This window comes from Lagenorhynchus albirostris, chromosome 6 (assembly GCF_949774975.1).
Source record: "Lagenorhynchus albirostris chromosome 6, mLagAlb1.1, whole genome shotgun sequence".
Taxonomy (NCBI): domain Eukaryota; kingdom Metazoa; phylum Chordata; class Mammalia; order Artiodactyla; family Delphinidae; genus Lagenorhynchus; species Lagenorhynchus albirostris.
This window is the reverse complement of record NC_083100.1, coordinates 58,360,598-58,385,090: the sequence shown is the minus strand read 5'-3', so window position 1 is coordinate 58,385,090 and position 24,493 is coordinate 58,360,598. Positions and strand designations below refer to the sequence as shown.

At 35.5% G+C, this 24,493-nt stretch overlaps 1 protein-coding gene across 2 annotated transcripts in view; it reads left to right on the top strand.

The window, feature by feature from the left end:
• Positions 1 to 24,203, top strand: part of SCRN3 (secernin 3) — a 36,692-nt gene extending 12,489 nt beyond the window's left edge. Inside the window, exons 6-8 of one of the 2 annotated variants that reach the window (XM_060152620.1) lie at positions 16,439 to 16,601; positions 18,091 to 18,265; positions 24,093 to 24,203. In XM_060152620.1, coding sequence (XP_060008603.1) covers positions 16,439 to 16,601; positions 18,091 to 18,265; positions 24,093 to 24,095 — 341 coding nt within the window. In that variant the 3' untranslated portion in view covers positions 24,096 to 24,203. Of the gene's footprint in view, positions 1 to 16,438; positions 16,602 to 18,090; positions 18,266 to 21,665; positions 22,270 to 24,092 lie in introns of those variants that run through there. The other variant, XM_060152619.1, reaches the window with a different exon arrangement.
• The last annotated feature ends 290 nt before the right edge of the window (positions 24,204 to 24,493 follow it).

Here is a 24,493-nt window from a genome sequence, read left to right as displayed (position 1 = left end):
CATGTGGGATCTTCCCGGACCGGGGCACGACCCGCGTCCCCTGCATCGGCAGGTGGACTCTCAACCACTGCGCCACCAGGGAAGCCCAGGCCCTTTTCTTCATGAAATATTATTTCTCACTGTTAATACTGTTTGTCTTGAAGTCAACTTTAGCCCAGTTTTCTGGGTTTTTTTGGTTTTGTTTTGTTTTGTTTTGTTTGGCGGTACACGGGCCTCTCACTGTCATGGCCTCTCCCGTTGCGGAGCACAGGCTCCGGACGCGCAGGCTCAGCAGCCGTGGCTCACGGGCCCAGCCGCTCCGTGGCATGTGGGACCTTCCCGGACCAGGGCACAAACCCGTGTCCCGTGCATCGGCAGGTGGACTCTCAACCACTGCGCCAACAGGGAAGCCCCTGTTTACTGTTTATATGACATATACTCACCTATCCATTTGCTTTCAAACTATCTGTATCTTTATATTTAAAGCACATTTCTTGTAAAAAAAAATACGGTTTAATCTTTTTTTTTTAAACCATTCTGATAAGTTTTGCCTTTTAATTAGAAACTATAGGTCATTAACATTTAATGTAGGCTGGTTCAGGTTCCAGATAAGATGCTGTAAGTAAACTCTATTCTATCTCTTTTTCTGAATATAACCAAAAGCCTGGAAATACTGTATGGAACAGTTATCTGAGGACCTTTAAATGTAAAAAGGAACAGGCAATAGGAGAAAGAAACCAGAACCCAAAGTATGAATTCATCCAGCAGTGAGTTTCATGGTTTTTTTCCTTCCATATCACCTGGCCTGGTTTCAAACAGTATGATTGCTGGAACTATGCACTGGGTGTGGACAGAAAGTGGGCCCAAAATCTCATAACATAATGTTATAATCTAAATGATACAATCCAAAATTACCCAATATATGAAAACCAGGAAAATCTCAACAACTTGGAAGGGAAAAGACAATAGATACCAACCACAAGATGATCTAGATGTTGGGATTATCAAATGAAGACTTTATTCAGTTATTTTTTTGATTGAAGTATAGTTGATTTACAATGTTGTGTTAATCTCTGCTGTACAGCAAAGTGATTCAGTTAAACGTATATATGTATCAATATATATAAATTCTTTTCAATATTCTTTTCCATTATGGGTTATCATAGGATATTGAATATAGTTCTCTGTGCTATATAGTAGGACCTAGTTGTTTATCCATTCTATGTTTAATAGCTTACATCTGCTAACCCCAACCTGCTATTCCATCTCTCCCCCAACCTTCTCCCCCTTGACAACCACAAGTCTGTTCTCTATGTCCATGAGTCTGTTTCTGTTTTGTAGATAGGTTCATTTGTGCCATTCAAATGAAAACTTTAAAGCAGCTATTTTAAGTGTGAACACTCCCAATATGAATGGGAAAGTAGAGCATCTCAGCAGAGAAGTAGAAGCTATAAAAATGAACTGAATGGAAATTTTATAATTGAAAAACACAGTAACCAAAGTAAAAAATTCCTCTGATGGGCTCAATATCAGAATGGATATGACAGAGGAAAGTGTCAGTGAATTTGAAGATAGATCAGTAGAAATTATCTAATATGAACACAGAGAGAAAAAAAATTGAAACTAAGAAACAGAACAGAGCCTTAGGGACTGTGGGATAATATCTAAACATCTAGAGTCATTAGAGTCTCAGAAGGAGAGAAGAGTGTGATGCAGAAAAGTTTTTAAATAAATAATGGTTGAAAACTTCTCAAAATGGCAAAAGACTTAAATTTACAGATTCAGGAAAGTTAGCAAACCTCAAACAAGATAAATGAAAAGAAATCCATGCTTAAATGCACAAACTGCTGAAAACCAAAGACAAAAAGCCTTAAAAGCAGCTAAAGAAAAGTAACACATTATATATAGGTAAAAAATAATTCCTGTGTGTTTTTCATTATAAGCCATAGATGCCTAAAGGCAGTGAAACAACAGTTTTAAAGCTCTGAAAGAAAAGAATTCTGTATCTAGACAAAATATTCTTCAGGAATGAAGGTGAAATAAAAACATCCTGACATGTGGGAGAACTAAGAGACTTTGTTGCCAGTATTCCTGCTATAAAAGAAATGCTAAAGGAATTTTTTTAGATAGAAGGGAAGTGATAGCACAATGAAACATGGAACTTCAGAGATGAAGGAAGAGCCACAGAAATGGTAAATATTGGGGTGAATATAATACCATGTTTCTCCTCTTAAGACCTTAATAATATGTCTAACAGTTATAAGCCAAAATTACATTTCCTATAATACACATGATAATCACAGTGTAAAGAGGGGAGTACATATGGTGTTAAGGTTTGTACATTGTACTTAAAGCTGTAAAATATTGATTCTAGTAAACAGATAATTGAATTTTGTATATTATAGCCTTAGAGCAACTATTTAAAAAGCTATGTAATAAGATACAGTAAAAAAAAACCCAACACATGAATTAAAATGGAATACTAAGAAAATATTCAAAAAGAAGGCAGGAAAGGGGAAATGGAAGAATAAAAATAGAAGCATCGAACATAAAACAATATAATGTAGATCTAAAGTTCAACATATCTATAATTACATTAATTGTTAAGTGGTCTAAACATACCAATTAAAAGATGAAGTGTGTCAGACTGAAGTAAAAAAAACAAACCATGACTCAGCTATATGCTGTGTATGAGTGACTCACTTTAAGTAGGCGAAGAGTAAAAGAATGGGAGAAGTTATAGCATGTAAACACTGATCAAAAGACAGCTGGGTTGGCTATATAAATATTAGATGAAGTAGACTTTCAAGCAAGGTACATTACCAGGGAGAGACATATCACATAATCAAAAAAGGGTCATTTCAGGGTTATTATTTTCTCCATGGTAAATGTATATGAACCTAACAACAAATCTTCAAAATATATGAAGTAAGAACTAACAGAACTGAAAGGAGAAGTAGACAGTTCCACAATTATAGGTGGAGACTGCAAGGCTTCTCTCTCAGTAATGGGAAGAACCAGTGGACAGAAAATCAGCAAGGATATGAAAGAATTGAACAGTATATCAACCACTGGATCTAACTGATGTTTATAGAATTCTCCACCCAACAACAGTGGAATGCACATTCTTTTCAAGTGCACATGGAACATACACTAAGTTGACCATATCCTGGATCATAAAACAAATCTTAAAAAGAGACATAACAAAGTCCAGTCTTTGACAATAATAAAATTATGTTTGAAATCAGTTACATAAGGATATCTGGAAAATCCCTAATACTTGGAAATCACACAACACACTTTATTATTTTTTTTATTTTTATTTTTTGCGGTACGCGGGCCTCTCACTGCCGTGGCCTCTCCCACCGCCGAGCACAGGCTCTGGACGCGCAGGCCCAGTGGCCATGGCCCACGGGCCCAGCCGCTCCGCGGCATGTGGGATCCTCCCGGACCGGGGCATGAACCCGCGTCCATTGCATCGGCAGGCGGACCCTCAACCACTGCGCCACCAGGGAAGCCCACACTTTATTTTTTTTTAATTAATTAATTTTTTTTGGATGCATTGGGTCTTCGTTGCTGCGCACGGGCTTTCTCTAGTTGTGGCGAGCGGGGTCTACTCTTGGTTGCAGTGCACGGGCTTCTCATTGAGGTGGCTTCTCTTGTTGTGGAGCGCGGGCTCTAGGCGCGCGGGCTTCAGTAGTTGTGGCTCGCAGGCTCTAGAGCACAGGCTCAGTAGTTGTGGCGCACAGGCTTAGTTGCTCCACGGCATGTGGGATCTTCCCAGACCAGGGCTCGAACCCGTGTCCCCTGCATTGGCAGGCAGATTCTTAACCACTGCACCACCAGGGAAGTCCACACAACACACTTTAAATGTATGGGTCAAAAAAGAAGTCTCCAGGGAAATTAGAAAATATTTTGAGTGGAATGAAATGCAAATCAATATACCAAAATTTATAGCATGCAGCAAAAGTAGTGTTTACAGGAAAATTTAAAGCATTAAGTGCTTATATTAGAGAATAAGAAAGGTCTCAAATCAACCATGTAAACTTTCACCTTAATAAACTAAAGAAAAAAAAATCCCAAGGAAAGAAAAGAAAGAAATAATAAAGTGCAGAAATCAATAAAATTGAAAACAACAAAACAGTGGAGAAAATGGATCAAACTAAAAGCTGGTTCTTTGAAAAGATTAATAAATTGAAACACTCAGCTCCACAAAGAAAAAAAAAAAAAAGGAAGAAAACACAAGTTACATGTCAGGAAAACAGATATTATTATAGACCCCATAGACATTAGGAGGATAATAGGGAAACGCTATAAACAGCTCTAAGTGTGTTCAGTAACTTAGAGGAAATGAACCAATTCCTTGAAAGCCACCAATCACCAAAACCCACCTAGGAAGAAATATCAATAACTTTTGATTTAGCAATTGAATTGGTTGTGTTCTGTCTGCAAAGTCTGTCTCCTGGTCAGCAGCTCAAATTCCAGTTTCGTTCTTTTATCTTTAGCTGAGCTGCTATCATTCTCCCCCACATATGCTGATTCATGAAACAGATGGAGATTTGGGCACAGTTTTTTTTTTTTCCCCAAAGAATTTTGGGGTTCCTCTCTATAACTCTCTCCTTTCTGCGATTCTCCCTTCACCTTCTAGTACTGGTAGTTGGCCTCTGGTTCTTCAGGCCAGAAAGACCAAGGTTTTCTATAACTACCTGCGCCACATTGCACAGCATTGACCGTGGCCTTTCCTCAGGCTAAAGCCGTAACAAAAATGGGAAATTTATTCTGTGCTTCATCCCGTCTTCCAAGTGTCACCTCTCCTCCAGAATTTTCCTGCTTTTGCTCACAGTAAAGAGCCTTAGTGTATTTTGTCCCAAGTTTATAGTTATCTGAGGGAGGGTTAGTATGATGGAAGCTTACTCAGCCTAAATGAAAGCAGAACTCCTTCCCATGTCATTTAATATTCTATGACATTCTTTTACTTGTAAAAATAAATATATTCACATGATTCAAAATTCAGAGGTATACAAGAGTATACAGTGTGAAGCCTCTCCCTTCTAACATGCCCCTGTTCAGTCCTTTTTCCTACAGGCATTTCCTTGTATATGCCTTCAGAGATGATGTATGCTTAATGAAACAAATATGTATAGATATTCTCCTTTTTACAGAAATGGTAGCATGCCATACACACTCTTCTGCACATAAGTTTTCTCTAGTTACCAATATATAATGTAGATCATTCTATTTTAATATATATAGAACTTTCTCATTTTTAACAGATGCATGGTATTCTATTATTTTGGTATATTATTTATTTCCATGTGGTTGTATTTTATCATTATATAGTAAAGATTGTATGAATCATACTTTAATTAACAAATTCTCTGTTAGTTTGTTTTTAGTTTTCTACCACTTAAAATTATACAATATGCTTATAGCTTCTTTATTTTCACATCCATGTTTATTTTCCTAGGATAATTTCCTACAAGTAGAATGTGGGGTCAAAGCATGTGCATGTTTTAAGGCTTTTGAAACTCATTGCCAAAATGACCACCAGAAAAGTTGCATCAATTTAAATTTCCACCAGTAATATTTGAGTGCCCATTTTCTAATATATTTACCAATATAGGATATTGTTTTTATGCCATCTTGTTAAATTTTTAGGCAAAATTGGCATGTTATTACTTTAAAATATATTTCTCCTATTAGTGAGGTTAACCATATTCTTATGTTAATTTATAATTTTTAAATAACTTTCCTGTTCTTAATATATGTTTTCCCCATTTTTATATTTGGTTACTACTAACTCTTAAAAAATTACTAGTAATGTACCTTTGTCTATTCGCCTCCAAATAATTCCAGAAAAATAACTTTTATTTAGAAGATTATTGGGTGGCAGATAAATGCTAAAAGGGTCTTTCCACTAATAAAAATCTGTGACTGATTTATCTTCCTTCACTTGAAGGATAAAATGGTTCTATAAATCAATCAGAAAGCAACTACTCAGAGATAGATAAGTCAGTGATTGATACTTGCTTCTCAGGTATTCATTAAACAAATTAATTATATGTATAGCAGAAAAAAGTTTGTGACAGAATGTTTTTAGAATGCCTTAACATCATTGTTTTCAAAGTATTTAATATCTTATATTTTAATTTCCAGAAGAATGTCATCATTTGAAAAGTTTCCTATAAAGTTTCTTAATATTAGTTTGCCATTTTATAAGTAGGTTGTTTAAACTATCTTTTTTCATGTAGATACATATGTAGAAAATGCTAAAATATGTTATTCTAAGGATTTTGATTTTAGGCTTACTGTTGTTGTAAAAGTAGAGACAGAGTACTTGGTTGCAGCAACACCTACTCCTATTTATTAAAAAAGTGTATCAGGGCTTCCCTGGTGGCGCAGTGGTTGAGAGTCCACCTGCCGATGCAGGGGACGTGGGTTCGTGCCCTGGTCCGGGAGGATCCCACATGCCGCGGAGCAGCTGGGCCCGTGGGCCAGGGCCACTGAGCCTGCGCGTCGGGAGCCTGTGCTCCGCAGCGGGAGAGGCCACAGCAGTGAGAGGCCCGCGTACCGCAAAAAAAAAAAAAAAAAAAAAAGTGTATCAAAGGCTAGACACTGTGCTAAGTGATTACATTATTTTCTTTAAGCAACCATGTGAAGTAGGTATTATCTTCATTTTACAAAAGAGGAAGTTGTGTTTGTGCTCTTCATTTGTCTCCTGTATGAAACTGAAAAAAAATGGACTCTCATTTGTCCTTATATTCCTCTCAGCACCTAGTTCAGTGTCTTGCACTAGTGTGTGTGTGCTTAATAAGTTTCTTTTTTTTGTTAAATTAACAAAGGATTATTAGTTGAATTGAATTAAATTGTAATTTGCAGGTAGTTTAACAAAGATCATTGTTGTATCCTTTTTTTCTGGCAATAAACCTAAAGGCTTAAGACATAAAATTAGCAGGTATTCTTAAAAAATGAAGACTAACAACACATAATTAAGGCGGAGAGGAAAATGTCAAGAATCATAAGGTTTAGGGTGATCGAACGAAAGGAAGAAAAAATAGGTAGAAATAATTATAAATTAATTAGCCACTGTATCATAATAATTAATTCTGTTATATTTAACTACAAAATAACTGAATTATAGATTTGAAATGCATAAAATATTATAGTAATAGATGCATCTGACATGAAACTTATTTTTCCCCTATGTATGAAGTATAGTTCATCCCACCTTCTGTGCTTTGCCAAAAGAATAAATGTCTTTCCAGTACTTTTATAGAAAATTGTCTACTAGTACATTATGGCTAATTCTTCCTATGAGTCTTCTAGATGGAAGAGCCTACCTCTGTTCTTTACAACTATTCCTACCTGATAGCTATTAACTGTGCTGCATGTATATCCAAATTGTATCTATATTCACTCTTGTATTTTAAATAACTAGTTTAAATTGCAGTGAAATTGTACCCTGTGTTTTGCATTCATTGTAGTGAACCCTGCCATTGCAGTCTCAGTACTTATTCAGTGCTTACAAGTGGATTACATATAGTTATCCTACTCAAGTGATCATGTAAATCCTTCTTTCATTTTGAGAATTGTAGGTTTTGACTACAGAAAACATTTTCATAATACCTGTGTTACTGCAGTGTTATGGTTCTGACACTGTTTTTGTTAAAACTTGCCATTTACAGGAATTTATATTTGAATCATTCTAAAATCTCACTAGGTGCAGCAGCTATGTGTGTGATAGATAGATGTGGATGGCTTTTGCTTTATTGTTTAGTTTTAATATTAAGGGTTGTTTTCAGGTGTATCCTTTTTTTTTCTTCCTGCGTTTTTTCAAAACTAACAGAAAGATATTGCTCCTGTAACAAGTTATCTATACATTATTTTTCTTGAATTTGAAGTCATAGGTATATTATGTAGAAAGTGAAAATTTGCTATTAACATAAAACGGAAGTTTGCGTGATTAACTGAGGGTGGAACGTTAGACTGTTTTATATGGAAATCAATTTTATTTTAATTTGAAATGTCACAAAAATCACAATTTGGGTGCAGACTTGATGTAAGCTTTTGTTCTTTTAATTATTCCCATATATCATGGGGATGGGGGGAAATTCTTGCTCTTCATGCTTTCTTTGTCTTTGTGAGTAATTTCATTTTTTATTCCTTTGCTGTCATTGTAGTAGGGTTTGGGGAGAGAGGAAAAACATACCTGTGGTCAACCAACTATGTTAAATGAGAGTTATTTGTTTCTTTAGAACTAATTTTAATGAAGTAATTAAACATTTCCATACAAAGTGTCTGAAAATATCTTATCCGCTGACAGGAACTATATGTTTTGTGTTATTTTTTTAAACTGTACTTGTTACAATATGGGTCTACCACATTCATTACTGTTATTCAGAAATTGATACTACTTGAGGGTAAAAAGAGACTGATGTATTTAATAAATGGGAGGCATAAAATTGGAGTGGTTAAAAGCACAAAGCTGGACATTTGCTTCTGGTTAACAGGGAGTAGCTAGTACGAGACTAACCTCTCCCCAAGAATAACTAAAAGCTGGGAAAATAAAACCCACTGTTTGAAGGCATGGTGAACACCCAAAACACTTAGGATATGAGGGGCCTAGATCCAGGAGATTGGGAAAAGACTATGTGCACTCTGAGAAGAGTCTGACCTTCTATGTCACAATTTCTCCTTAAAGCAGTTGCTGACTTCTAAGCCGTGCATATGTAGGATGAGGCTCTGTAGGATGAGTAGTTACCAAGAGCTTAAAACGTTAAGTAGAGATTTTGGCAGTCTCACAAGGCCTTAGGGACAAAAATTGGATTTGATGAACAACCAAGAAGAAGGGGCCTGGGAAATACCCCAGGCTTTCAGTTAAAACCCCAGAAAGGCTACACTTTAGGAATAAGAACAAACAGAATAGACCAGTCTCAGCTGGATCAATAGGTAATCTACCTATATTCCATCTGTTTGCCAGAAGAAAATTAAATACTCTGTGGAGGAAAATATCATGCAGTGCCTCTACAGATTTTAATCTATAGTGTCCAACATTCAATAAAAAATTATCAGACATGCCAAGAAATAGGACCAAGTGATTGAAAATCAAGAGAAAGCAGACAGTAGAAACTGACCCACTGGTTATCCCCAAATTAGTTTTATCAGATATAGACTTTAAAAGTAATATGTTTTATATGTTCAAGAAAATTAGACAAAAAGATGGAGAATTTCATCAGAGAACTGAAATCTATAAAAGAGAACCAAATGGAAATAATAGAACTGTAAATTTCTAATAACTGAAATGAAGAATTCAATAAATTAGGGGCTTCCCTGGTGGCACAGTGGTTGAGAGTCTGCCTGCCAATGCAGGGGACGTGGGTTCGTGCCCCGGTCCGGGAAGATCCCACATGCCGCAGAGCGGCTAGGCCTGTGAGCCATGGCTGCTGAGCCTGCGCGTCCGGAGCCTGTGCTCCGCAACGGGAGAGGCCACAACAGTGAGAGGCCCGCGTACTGCAAAAAAAAAAAAAGAATTCAATAGATTAGTTTAACAACAGATTAGACATAGCAGAAGAAAAAAATTAGTGAACTGGAAGATCAGTAGAAAGTTCCCTGATTGAAACAGAGGTAAGAGTTTGGAAAATATCGACAAGAGTGTGAGAGCCTTATAGGACTCACTGAAAAGGTCTCATATATATGTAGTTGGAGTCCCAGCAGGAAAGGAGAGAGAGAATATGGAGGGGCAAAAGCAAGATTTGAAGAGATACTGGCCAAGAATTTTTCCAAACTAATAAAAGTCATCAAGCCACAGCTTCAAGAAGCTCTGCAAATCCCAAGAATAAATAAAAGGAAACCACACCTGGGCACATCGTAGTGAGATTGCTAAAGGGGGAAAATAAACAGAAAATCTTAAATGCAGTCAGAGAGAAAATATATATTATCTTCAAAGGAACAACTATAAGACTGACAGATAACTTTTCAAAAGAGAAAGAATCTGGAAGACTATAAAATGACATCTGTAAAGTGATGGAGAAAGATAATAACTACCAATTTAGAATTCTATACCCACTGAAAATATCCTCCAAAAGTAAAGTTGAAATAAAATTGAGAAAATTTGTCACTAGCCAACTGGCATTAAAAGGAATACTAAGGGCCATTCTTCAGGCAGGAAAAATGATCTTTGATAGAGGCAAGGTAAGCAGGAGTGAATGAAGAGCAACAGAAACAGTAAATATGTGCGTGAAACTAAATGAATATTGTGTGTTTAAAATAATAATAATTTTATGACCAATGGCCATAGCTGCAGTGCTCAAATTCTGTTGTGCATTGAATTCATGTAGTACCAAGGCTGCGCTTCCCACAGGCTGCTCCTGGCCAATGACTGAAAGCAGCAGGGAGACTAAGGTAGGCCCATTCCTGGGGTCATTGGACTCCTCTGATGGCCGACTCTGGGTCAAAGACTCCCTAAGGGCCTTGCAAAGCTTTCCTTAGGTGGCGTTGCAGTCTAGGTCACTTTCACCCAACCTTTCTTCCCTCTCTAGTAAAGCCAGGCTCGGACTTCTGTCACAGTCCAACTTCCTCCGCATTTTCTCTCATAGGCATTTTCCCTCATAAAATCCTTGTACATTTAATCTCATGTTGTGGCATCTGCTTCTCAGAGGACCCAGATGAACACAGCAGAATTAATGTATGAGAATAGCACTAAAAACAGGAGGCAATAATTGGAGTTAAAGTGTTACAAGGTCCTTGCGTTAACTAAGTGGTGAAGAACTAATTTAAGGCAGACTGTAATAAGTCAAGAGAAACTAATAAAATAATAAAAGAATATATAAGTAATAAGCTAACAGGGGAGAAATAGAATAATAAATACTTGTTAAATTCAAAAGAGGGCAAGAAAGGATAAAAAGGGAAAAACAATAGCTGGCATAAATAGAAAAGTAATAATAAAATGGTTGATTCTGTCCCATGTGGAATTGCTCTTATATGGTTTCTAGCATTGATGTCATGCTTTTAGAATGGCCATTTCACTGTACCAGAAATGGTTATCTACATCTTATATTTATAGTTTTATTTTTTAAATTTATAATTCTTCTGAAATTATACTAAAATAAAATATGAATTAGGATTACTGTTTTTTTCCTCACTTCTCAAATGATTACCCAGTGATCTCAACACCACATTTTAAATGAATTATCTTTTCTGTTGATTTGAAATGCCAACCAACTTTATCAAATATTAAATACCTAAGTAAACCCAAGTGTAAATTAGATTACTGTATTTGTCCAGTTTCATTTAGAACCGTGTAAGTATACATAATAAGTGCTCAATACTTGCTTTATGAGCCAAAGGACGATATGAATGAATTTACAGGGTTTTTTTTTTAATGTGGTAAGACAAATACTTCCTCATTATTCTGCTTTTTCAGAATTTTCCTGACAATCCTTGACTGTTCATTTTTCAAGGTTAATTTTACAATCATTTTTCCAGCTTCTCCCTAAAGAATCTTTTTGAGGTTTGATTGGATTTGAATTAAAACTATAGATTATTTTAGGGGAGAATTCACATCTAATAATATTGCCTATGGTTGTCCATTTATTGAATTTTTCTTTTCTGTTCTAAGTAGACTTTTGTAATTTTATTTGTCTAGGTTTTCCATATTGACATTTTTTGTTGTTGTTAAAGAAATCTTTTATAAACACTTGCTCTGTGCTAGGCATGGGGCCACATAGTGGCAGACGTGATACAGTCTGTGACCTTCTGGAACATAGTAACTGGTGGAGGGGAGGACACAAATGGTATTGTTCACTATTTGGTTGTTTCCCTTTTACCACTGTAAATCATGTGAACATCTTATTTATTAAGTTTGTCTGCATTTCAAAATTACTTCTTTAGAATAGATTCTATAAGTGAAGTTGGACCTACAGAATTTGCAGTTTCAACCTAAATGAGAAAACAGTGTCTCTAGTTCTCTTCTATAGAGCCTAAACAAATTGTTTCTTAATAAGAACTTCTTTTCAAAATTTCAGATTGTTTTAATTACTTTTTTGTATGTTGATCTTGTATTCTGTGACTTTGCTAAATGAATTTACTGGTTCTAGGAGGTTTGTTTTTTGGGGTTTTTTTTTTTGGTTAGACTCCTTGGGATTTTTATGTATAGACTATCATGCCACCTGCAAATAGGGACAGTTTAGTTCTTCCTTTCCAATCTGTATGCTTTTTATTTCCTTTCCTTGCCTTATTGTGCTGGCTAGGACTTCAAGTGTTATACTGAATAAGAATGGTGAGAGCAGACACCCTTGCCTTGTTCCCAGTCTTAGGGGGAAAGCATTTAGTCATTTACCATTAAGTATAGTATTAGCTGTAGCTTTTTGTAGATGTACTTTGTCAACTTAATCAAGTTAAGGTAGTTTTCCACTATTCCTTGTTTGCTGAGAGTTTTTATCATGAATAGATACTGAGGTTTGTCATACGCGTTTTCTGTGTCAGTTGATACAATTCTCTTTTTTCTTTAGCCTGTTGATATGATAGATTACATTGATTTTCTAATATTGAACAAGCCTTGTATCCTGGGAATAAACTCAGCTTGGCCATGGTATATAATTCTTTTTATATATTGTTGGGTTCTCTTTGCTAATATTTTGTTGAGGGTTTTTGCATCTGTATTCATGAGAGATATTGGTCTGTGTTGGTTTGTTTGTACTGTCTTTGTTTGGTTTTGGTATAAGGGTAATATTTGCCCCATTAAATGAGTCAGGACGTGTTCCTTCCTTTTTTATTTTCTGGAAGAGGTTGTGTAGATTTGGAGTTAATTCTTCCTCAAATGTTTGGTAGAATTCTCCAGTGAAACATCTGGGCCTGGAGATTTCTGGAAGTTTTAAAGTCAATTTCTTTAAGAGATATAGGGCTAGTCAAATTATTTCATATTGAGTGAGTTTTGGTAATATGTGCTTTTCAAATAATTGGTCCATTTCTTCTAAGTTGTTAATTTATGGGTATAGAGTTGTTCATAGTATTCCTTTATCATGCTTTTAATGTCTGCAGGGTCTGTCATGATACTCCTGTTTCATTTCTGATATTGGTAATTTTGTAATTTGTGTTTTCTCTTTTTCTGTCAGTCTAGCTAGAGGTTTGTCAATTTTATTGATCTTTTCAAAGAACCACTTTTTGTTTCATTGACTTTTCTGTTTTCTGCTTTCAATTTCATTGATTTCTGCTTTTATCTGTATTATTTCTTCCTTCTGCTTGCCTTGAGCTTATTTTGCTCTTCTTTTTCTAGTTTGTTAAGGTGGAAGCTTAGATTACTGATTTCCACTTGACTTTTAAGTTTTTTTCTGGATATTTAATATGTTTTTACTGGTAATATGAATGGAATATTTTTCTATTATGTTTGTTAATTGGTTGGTTTTGATCTATAAGAAAGCTGTTGAGTGTTTTTACTTATTTAATGGGACACCTCATTGATAGTCTATTTTTTTTCATAGTTTTAAAATCTATTCTCTTTGGTTTTTCAGGTAAGTAATTATATGTTAGTGATCCTATTTTAATTTTCTTGTCGAATTATACTTTGGGGAATATAAACTTTGTACAAGTATGAAAAATTAGGAGGTCATATAAGAAAATTGGGGAGATGTAGATAATTTAAAAAAATGACCTCATTTTAGTCATATATCAGCTGGTTAATGAAGCAAAGATTGCAGCAAGTTGTGATGGATGGTAGGAGGGATGTCCATTTTATCTGAATTTTCAGTCTGATGCCCCAAAGTTACAGGGGTTGCATAAGGAAGCAAAGGTACTCTTAAACATAAAGATAATCACTGATGAACCATCTATTTATAAAATTAGTCCTCATTCAAATATCTTTCCCAATTTAACACTATCCTTCCTCTTCTTTGCGTCAATATTTTTGTTGATGTCTCTTAATGATTATTAACACAATACAAATAAAATACAAACTGAAAGTCTTACAAAAGATGCAAGATTTCCAGAAGCCCATGAAATTAACATTAGATACTGATTAGGTCACATACAAAGCCATTGGCAAATAAAAAATGAACAGAGAGTTAGACCTATTGACAACTGAAGAAAAACTGAGAGCAGTAACACAACAAAGTGCTTCAAAAGAAAATGATTTGAATGTTAAATAATTAAGAATAGATAACCAATAACAACCTGCTGTATAGCACAGGGATCTCAACTCAATACTCTGTAATGGCTTACATGGGAAAAGAATCTAAAAAAAAAAAAAAAGTATATGTATATGTATAACTGATTCACTTTGCTGTACACCTGAAACTGATATGTATATGTATAACTGATTCACTTTGCTGTACACCTGAAACTAACACAACATTGTAAATCAACTATACTCCAAAAAAATTTTTAAAAAGGAAAAAAATAAAATTATTATACAGTAAAAAAGAAAGAATTAAGAGAGGGACTTGAGAAACTTGATGAAGTCCTCATATATTTTTGCAATCATTATCTGTATGATCATTCTGCAATAGTCAAAGTCGAATTCTCTTACCATTTTGTCGTAAAAATTACACTTGTTTCATTCTTTGTTCTAAGAATTAGCATATTAAAATTTTAACCTAAATTTTGTTAACTATAAGCTTATGTAAACTTATTTTTGTATTTTAATTTCATTTTAAAGATCCAGTCAATCCTTTTCCTCTACTACATACCATGAAGTTTTGATTCTTATTTTAAATATGTTGCTTTAAGTGGCTATTTTCTGGTACCAATTTTCTTCTGATAATGAGAATTTCTTGCATTTATTCAAAGAAAAATTTTCAGACCTGTTCTGAAACTCTTCAGGAGAAATCTTTTTTTTAAAAAAAATTACTTATTTATTATTTATTTATTTATTTAGGCTGCAGCGGGTCCTAGTTGTGGCATGCGGGATCTTTTGTTTTTAGTTGCAGCATGTGGACTCTTAGTTGTGGCATGCATGTGGGATCTAGTTGCCCGACCAGGGATTGAACCTGGGACCCCTGCATTGGGAGCGTGGAGTCTTAGCAGGGACGTCCCAGGAGAAATCCTTTTTGAATTGTTAACTGTGGTTACCTTAATTGAAATTGGATCAGGGGACTTTCATTTCTTTATATGCACAGAGCTGTATATCCATGTCTAAATCTATCAATATCTGTCTTTCTGTCTGTCTGTGTCTATCTATCTATACATTGCCTAGGACAGTGCCTGGCATTTAATAGGTGTTCAATAAATGTTTGTTGAGTGAATGAGAACTAAACAGAGAAAATCCCATTCTTGTCTTGAGAGAATTTGTAATCTAATGGCAGAGATATGACCAATACAGACAAAAGATCAGGAATTTATAATCTGATGGCAGAGATAGGATCAAGATAAACAAAAGATAGGACCAATAAAGACAAAAGACAGATGGAGAGGAAAAGTTTATTTAAGTTAATCTTAGTAGTAAGTTTTAATTTGAAGGAGTCCTAATGTGATTCAGGGAGAATTGAGTCATAAATTTTGGAGACGAGAATTATTATCATGTGAGAAGAAGATATTTTGGCTACTTTTGGAGGACTGCATTGTGGAAGGGTAAGATTATTCATCTTGTCATGAGATAGATCCTAAATCACATCTTTGACTATGGATATATATAGAAAGAAACAGAGCTGTCTGAGGGCATGATTGGCTTTTAAAATTTTTTGGTGGAAATGCCTTCCAAATATGGGATTCTGAGGTTCTCTGTAACCATGGACATGTTGTGTTTGCTAAAGAGATAGATTTTCTTCTATTTTTCTCAAAAAAATCTCCTTAAAATATCAAACTTTACCTATGAAAGCAGAAAACAGAATATAATGCCATTTATTTTCATTACACATGATGGACATTTAAATTTTTAAAGTAGTCCAGTGGAACTATGTACATACAAATTCCATTAGCCAATAATGTCTTTTGCCTCCTTCATTCCCATTCAGGTTACAGTTCACACTTTCATACAAGAGTATTAATGTCAGGCATAGCAATTATATTACAGGAAAAATAATTTGTTATTTTGTAAAGAACATCTAGTATAATATTGGAAACTAAGCACAATATTCTCTTAATATTTGGTTCCCAGAATGGATAGACTCAGATAATAGTTATTATTGTCATTAGTTGTTAACTACATACCTCTTAAAAATTTTTGGAAGGGCAGTGAGATTGAGTGTATTTTGCATTATTGATTTCGTCTTCTTAGGAAATAACAGATTTAACCTGTTATAATGTTTTGAGATTTTGTATATTTTATATTAGAAAAAAATCTTCCTTGGGACAGTGCAGTGAGTCTAACAGTTACGGTACAAGATTTGCTTATAGTCAGTCTTACTTAATTTATACCTAGACCAGTGTCTCATATTATGTATTATCAATAGAGAAAGCAGTTCATAATTGCAGGATGCCAACCTGCAAATGCATATGTATTTGATCGTCTTAAAATTCATTTCCCTAGGAAACATAACCTTTGAAACAATGATGGAAATTCTCCGAGATAAACCAAGTGGAATTAATATGGAGGGAGAATTCCTGACCACTGCAAGCATGGTTTCTATTTTACCTCAAGACTCCAACGTTCCTTGCATCCACTTCCTTACAGGGACTCCTGATCCTGAGAGGTAAAGTCACAAAATACTATAAACCAGGCAGGGGGTCAGGGGTAGGGTAGAGTCATTAGTTTGGTGATGATTTTGTCAGGCTAAATTTTTGTTGCACAAATACCACAATAATTTTTGAATGCATTTTTTTTTTAATTAATTAATTATTGTCTGCGTTGGGTCTTCATTGCTGCACGTAGGCTTTCTCTGGTTGCGGTGAGCGGGGGTTACTCTTCATTGCGGTGCACGGGCTTCTCGTTGCGGTGGCTTCTCTTGTTGCGGAGCTTGGGCTCTAGGCTTCAGTAGTTGCAGCACATGGGCTCAGTAGTGCTGGCTCTAGAACGCGGGATTAGTTGCTCCGTGGCATGTGAGATCTTTCCAGACGAGGGCTTGAACCCCTGTATCCTGCATTGGCAGGCGGATTCTTAACCACTGCGCCACCAGAGAAGTCTTTTGAATGCATTTTCTATTCAGGTTTTAGTCTGCCATTTTCCTATGTGTATCATTGCCATAACTATTCTCATTCATATGGGACGAAAATGTTTATAGTTTCTGGTACGCAGTTATCCCTACTCCCTCTTTCCCTAACTATATTTAAAATTGTCAAGAAAAACAAGTAGATTGGGGCTTCCCTGATGGCGCAGTGGTTGAGAGTCCGCCTGCCGATGCAGGGGACGGGGGTTCGTGCCCCTGTCTGGGAAGATCCCACATGCTGCGGAGCGGCTGGGCCTGTGAGCCACGGCTGCTGAGCCTGCGCGTCCGGAGCCTGTGCTCCGCAACGGGGAGAGGCCACAACAGTGAGAGGCCCGCGTACCAAAAAGAAAAAAAAAAAAAAAAGTAGATTGGTTTTCTAATGCAGATTTCAGTATTAAATATTAGATGATGAGTAAGAGTAAAAAGGTTAAATGATCTAGAAAATACATACATGTAAAACAAAATATCAATAGTTCAAGTTATATCTTAAGTAGGATATATACAGACTACCTTGATTTAAATCATTGGTGTCTCATAAAACTTAATGCACATTACATTTAGAAGTGATCTTATATTCACTACCTCTTAGTATTATAATCTTTCATATTATTAAAGATATCTTCCAGAAAAAGGAATAAAACTTGTGAATCCCTTATTAATACTGCTGCTTATTTTCATCCCAAATCCTAATGCTCAATCTGTTACATTGAGGACTGTTCTTACCCTCCAACTGTGGAATTTGCAGTAGAAAATGATGAACTATAATTTTACTTGACACTGTTTATATGCCAGGCACTTTGTTAGGTTCATGGGAATATAAGGCTAAATAAAGTATGATCCCTTGCCCCAAAAGGAGATCCCAGTGTACCAGGGAAGACAGGCATGGGTATAAGTAGTATGACAGGAACAATTAGTATGTTATAAATTAGTAGAAATTAAAGGGAATCTTAGAAGATTTAGAATAATGCTGAATATTTTTTTTTCGGCTGAATATTTTTATATCCCCAGATACCAAACTTAATACTTTTTCTTCTAGATCTGTTTTTAAGCCTTTCATATTTATACCAAATATTTCACAACTATTGGACACCAGTTCACCCACATTTGAAGATTCAGTTAAAAAGAAGCCACAGTTTAACATTAAGCCTGACAGAAGACATCTACTCTACCAAAAACATCAACAGGCCTTGGAAATACTAGATAATAAGGAGGTATGATTAGATTATATTCTCTGTTTTATCATTAAGAATAACTTAAAATATGATTCAATCCATATTTTGAACTTTGAAATTTCAGCTTTCTTTCCTTTATATAAAAATAGGTTTAAAAATAGTTTAGATGCTTAGACTATAATAGAGCTATACTATTTTTGAACTTTGGTTAAAAAAATGGTTAAGAATATATTGCGAATTTAGAGAAATTTAATATATTAAACATAATAACAATAGCTAACATTTATTGAACACTTATTATACACCAAGCACCATGGTACTGTTACATGGGATATTTCATTTAATCTTCACAACCACTTTATCAGGTAGGTACTATTTTTTTTTTAATAAATTTATTTATTTTATTTATTTATTTTTGGCTGCGCTGGTTCTTCATTGCTGCGTGCGGGCTTTCTCTAGTTGTGGTGAGCGGGGGCTACTCTTCGTTGCAGTGCGTGGGCTTCTCATTTCAGTGGCTTCTCTTGTTGTGGAGCACGGGCTCTAGGCATGTGGGCTTCAGTAGTCGTGGCACGTGGGCTCAGTAGTTGCAGCTCCCGGGCTCTAGAGGGCAGGCTCAGTAGTTGTGGTGCACGGGCTTAGTTGCTCCGTGGCATGTGGGATCTTTCTGGACCAGGGCTCGAACTCGTGTCCCCGGCATTGGCAGGCAGATTCGTAAACACTGTGCCACCAGGGAAGTCCCAGGTAGGTACTATTATCGTTTCCATTTTACTGATAAGAAATCTGAGACTTGGAGAGTTTAAGTAGCTTTTTTAGTGTATCTCACACCAAAAATTACAAAACTTCTAGAGGGGAGTTAACCTGGTCTCTAAAATAATGTTCTTAATCATATACCCTCAGATTAATTTTAATTGAAAGTGACTTGACACCCCATAGACTTAAAATAATAATTATTATAATGAGTTGAAGTTTTAATAAAAGATAAATGCTTATTATTTTTAAATGTAAGCATAATAAAAGATTAAACACATCACCCACAATCTCATCTCCAGAAACAAGTAGATATATAATTTGGGGGGACAGATAGATTGATGGGTAGACAAATAATTTTATAATGTTCATACCTCTTCAGCCTTCCTGCCCTCTTCTGTCTCTGCCCCAGAGATTAAAAAAATAGATTAGAAGGAAATGGAAGGGCTACCTAAAGGCCTTTCTCAGAACTCTCAACTCATTCCTTGCAATGAAGGAAAAGATTGGTCATCTTATACCTTTTCTCACCTGCTTCTACCAGCTTCGCTTCTGATTTTTATTGCCTATAATAACTTTTACTTTGTGAAGGTATATACATTTACATTCTTTCTACATTAAATGAATTAGATGAATTTTCCTCCCCGGCAATTATTTACTTATTTCCTTTTTCTGTAGTATGTTTACATAGTTGCCATGCTTTTCTCTCTCGCACCCCCCCGGCCCACCCCCGTGCTTATGCTTAAAGCAGAGAGCTCTGTACAGATCCTCTATTTGCTATAGATTCTTGACACTACTGCTTTTTTCTGAGACCAGTTTGTTTTACTTCTGACCTACAGTGTAAACACCTTTTTGTAGCCTAGTGGCATGGAGTGAGAGGCAAGTGTTTTGTTCTAGGAGCCTATTAAGTGCACTGACTAGGGCCCAGTGCACCGGGCCAGAAGTGTCATTCCCTCCATGGGCTTGGCCCATCCTCCAGACTCAGCACAGTGCTGTGAAAAATGATGAGCCCCTGGTTCTTCTTGCCTTTGCTCAAGTTCTTCAGTGATATGTTTCATGAATGTCTGCTCTGGAGGGATTTCCCCTCCTTTCTGAGCAGCCTCTGCACTGCTCTCATTGCTCATGATAGTTCTCAAGAGTTGTTAGCTCCCTTTTCCCCTTAAATACTGCTTCTGGGAGGTGGGTTTTGTAGACTTATTACTAAATGCCCGTTAAACTAAATTAAATTGCTGATTGACATTTTTCTAAGTAATAATGAAATAAAATTTAAAAGCAGTTACTATTTTAGGCTGTATTTAATAGGTATTAAATGTTGATTGACAACATGAAGTAGTGGAAAGACAGTGGGATTTGAGGGAAGAAGTGTCAAAGACCTGGGTTCTAGTCCTGGCTCTGTAAATAACTACTTTTATGTTTTAGGGAGAGTCAGTCCTACTGGTAGTTTAGTTAACATTTCTTGATTACTAATGAGGTTGAAAATTTCATATGTTTATTGGCCTTTGTGTTTCCTCTTAAATGACTTGCCTATTATTTTCCTTAGTCTGTTTTTCAATTGATTCTTGGTTGTTTTTGTCTTTTGACTCAAAGAGGCAAAAATATGTGAATAACTTTGTTGTGTAGCAAATTTTTAATCTCAGTTTGTTTATTTAACTTCTTTTGTCAGACAAGTTTAAAATTTAATCAGTTGCATTTGTTAGTCTTTTCCTTTAAGGCATCTTGATTTCATGCTTCAAAAGGGCTGCCTCACCTCAAAATAAATATAACTTCTGTATTTTCTTTCAAATACATATATGCATATTTGAAAAAAAATTAGTTCTTTATCTGGAATTTATTTTTATGGGTGTTATGAAGTAGGGTTCTAACTTCGTTTTCCAAAGAGATGACCAATTATTCTAATACCATTTATTGATAAAATACATTTTTTGCACTGATATGAAGTGCAGTGTTTCTTCAGAAAAAATTGCATACAATTTCATACTGAAGTATAGGTCAAAGTTAAGAATCCTTGTTTTGTGGAGTTCTGCCCCATTATGGTTCAAATTTTAAAAATTATGCTCACTTTCTAGTAACTCTCTTCTTATACACTTTTTCTGTCAGTACCTACCCTCTAACTGATGATGGTAATTCATTAATAACTTAAAAATTGCTCCTTTCTATAAGAATCATGACCTTTTCCCCCCCTTGTTGATACAAGGAGGAATCATAGAGAGAATGACTTTTCTTTTAGTTGCTCTTTCCCTTGAACGTCACTGTTCTGTTTCCTTTGTTTAATCTGATAATGCTGGTTTTAAATGTAGAAGATCCAAGTTCATGAAAATATTTCAGCTTCAGTTTTCAGCAACCTTCCCCATCCACAATTAATATCAAATTTTCAATTGACCTGTTATTTGTCTTTTAAGTTTCTTGCTTATAGACTAATACTACATAATTGTTATTGTATTTTCTACTAAAAATAACTATAGTTTGTGGTTAATAGATTAACTGAATCTAGAACAATGATTTTTCCCAAAGAATTTCATTCTTTCTTTATCTAAAGAATAGGAGAAGGGGAACCGAACCAGAAGTTGAAACCAGAATGAAGAAACCTTGTCTGTAGAGGTGGTTTGGAATTTTGTTAGACTCGTGTGTGTGCATGTGTGCTCATGCACACATGTGTATCTGTGTATTTATTTATTTTTATTTTTTAATTGTTCAGGAAAAAGCCAAAACAATGTTGGACAACATGAGCAAACTGGAGAAGGAACTATTCAAAGAGATGGAATCAATCCTTCAAAACAAGCATCTTGATGTGGATAAAATTGTTAATCTTTTTCCTCAGTGTACAAAAGATGAAATTAGAATTTATAAGCCAAATATTAGTTCTTAGTGATCGCATAAATGGTCAGCAATCTTCCTCAAAATTAGAATGTTACCTTGGTAAATAATATAAATTAAGTTTGAGCAGATATGATTATTCTTTAATAGCATTCAGGTGATAGCTTGGCTATTAAAACTACATGTAGCCTTGATGAAATATTGAGAAAGAAAATAACATTGGAATTGGATACATATATCATGGATAGCCAGGTATCACTTTAGGTACCGACTTGTATTTTTTTTTTCTAGCCACAATACCTTTTTAAAAATCACAGTAACTAAATATCCAATTCTGCATAAAGCATGAAACATTAAAATAATGTATACATTTATTATAATTATATATTGTCCTCAATTTTCTCAGTTACAACAGAAAGCAGATTTTTCTTTAGTAATGGAAAATATTGTCTCAGCTAATAAGTTTTTTGTGCTTTAGGCAAGTATTAGCCAGCTCTAGCAAAATTTTCTAGATTTACACATTGTCTTATTCCAGTCTTTTAATTATGCAAATGTTTTATTAAACTCAGACTTGCTCTTTGTCAAGACTTAGCTGACCAGTGAGCTTTTAGCTCTAATTGTCTAGCATTTTGTCGCCCATACCCCTTAACAGACTTTTATGTTAATATTTTTAGAAGAGCTTTCCTGGGAGATTAGGAAATGGAATAAGCCAAGACCTTAGGAGATATTATTTTGGTGTCTCAAATCTCTCTCATCTTTTACTTCTGTTCATTCAGTGAAAACAGGAACAGGAATGAGACAGTGGTGATGAAATAGAAATATTAGCATATTATGAACATTAAGAACGTTATAATATATATTATGAACATTATATATGAATAATAATACCTGTCCAAAGATTATAAAACTCTGTTAAAGGGCTTCCCTGGTGGTGCAGTAGTTGAGAGTCCGCCTGCCGATGCAAGGGACACGGGTTCATGCCCCAGTCCGGGAAGATCCCACGTGCCGCGGAGCGGCTACGCCCGTGAGTCATGGCTGCTGAGCCTGCGCGTCCGGAGCCTGGGCTCCGCAACGGGAGAGGCCACAGCAGTGAGGGGCCCGCGTACCGCAAAAAACAAAAAACAAACAAAAAAAACTCTGTTAAAGTTACACAGGGATTACCAAGTAAGACTCAAAGTTGGAAATATAAACAAAAGAAAAATCCAACTCAAAATAACACTATGTTTTTATTGGTTTCTAGAAATTTCCATTTTAGGTGTTTGATTGCATTATGATATTTATTGGTCACTATCACTGCAATTAGGATTATTACTAAAATAATGGATCATTATATTTAAAGAGTCCTCAGAAATTATTTTTTAAATTCTCTCATAAAAATCATAATCTGCCTGATGGCTCTTGTCTAATGCAGGGCTGCCATTACAAAAGAAAACTGTATCAAATGCTCAGTTAATTCTGGTTTGCCTTACGTATAATTCAGTGATAGGTTCTTCCTAAATCATGAAGCCCCTTGGGCAACCCCCAAATGCCCCCCCCTCTCTTTTTTAATATGTGAGGAAACTAAGGGTAAACAGTTCATTGATTTATTTAGGCACAGAAACGTGCCTCTCTCTAGGGCCCGCATGTTTTCACTTTCTCCTTTGACACCATGCTATACCAAACTAGTACCAGGCTCTCACCTGGACCACTGCAGTTAAGTTCTTCTGCACCGATTTTTGCTCTTTATCTTCATCCACATTGGTCACTGCAGCTAGAGTGATCTATTAAAATTTTAAATATGTTCATGAATTTCCTAAAACTTTTTTAAAAAAATAGACTTTATTTTTAGAGCAGTTTTACGCTTAAAGCAAAATTGAGAAGAAAGTACAGAGTTCCCACGTACCCCTGTTCCTCTATCCTCCCCTCCACCATCAACATCCCCCACCAGAGTGGTACATTTGTTATAACTGATGAACCTACACTGACACATCATTATCACCCAAAATCCAGAGTCTACATTAGGTTTCACTCATTGTACATTCTATGGGTTTGGATAAATGTATAATGACGTGTATCTACAATTATAGTATCATACAGAACAGTTTTACTGCTCTGAATATCCTTTGTGCTCCACCTATTCATCTCTCCCTTCCCCTAACCCCTGGCAATCATCTTTTTACTGTCTCCACAGTTTTGGCTTTTCCAGAATATTGTATAGGTGGAATCATACAGTATGTAGCCTCCTTTTCAGATTGGCTTCTTAACTTAGTAATATGCATTTAAGTTTCCTCTGTGTCTTTTCATGGCTTGATAACTCATTTCTTTTTAGTGATGAATAATATTCCACTGTCTGGATACCCTGGCTGCTGATATCCACTACTGAAGGACGTCTGGTTGCTTCTGTGTTTTGGCAATTATGAATAAAGCTGCTATAAATATCCATGTGCAGGTTTTTGTGTAGACATGGTTTGAACTCATTTGGGTAAATACCCAGGAACATGAGTGTTGGATGGTGTGGGAAGAGTATGTTTAGTTTTATAAGAAACTGCCAAACTGTCTTCTAAAGTGACTACCGTACCATTTTGCTTTCCTACCAGCAGTCAGTGAGAGTTCCTATTGTTCCACATCCTCGCCAACATTTGTTGTTGTCAGTGTTCTGGATTTGGGCCATTCTAATAGGTATGTAGTAGTATCTCATTGTTTTAATTTGCATTTCCCTAATAACATGAT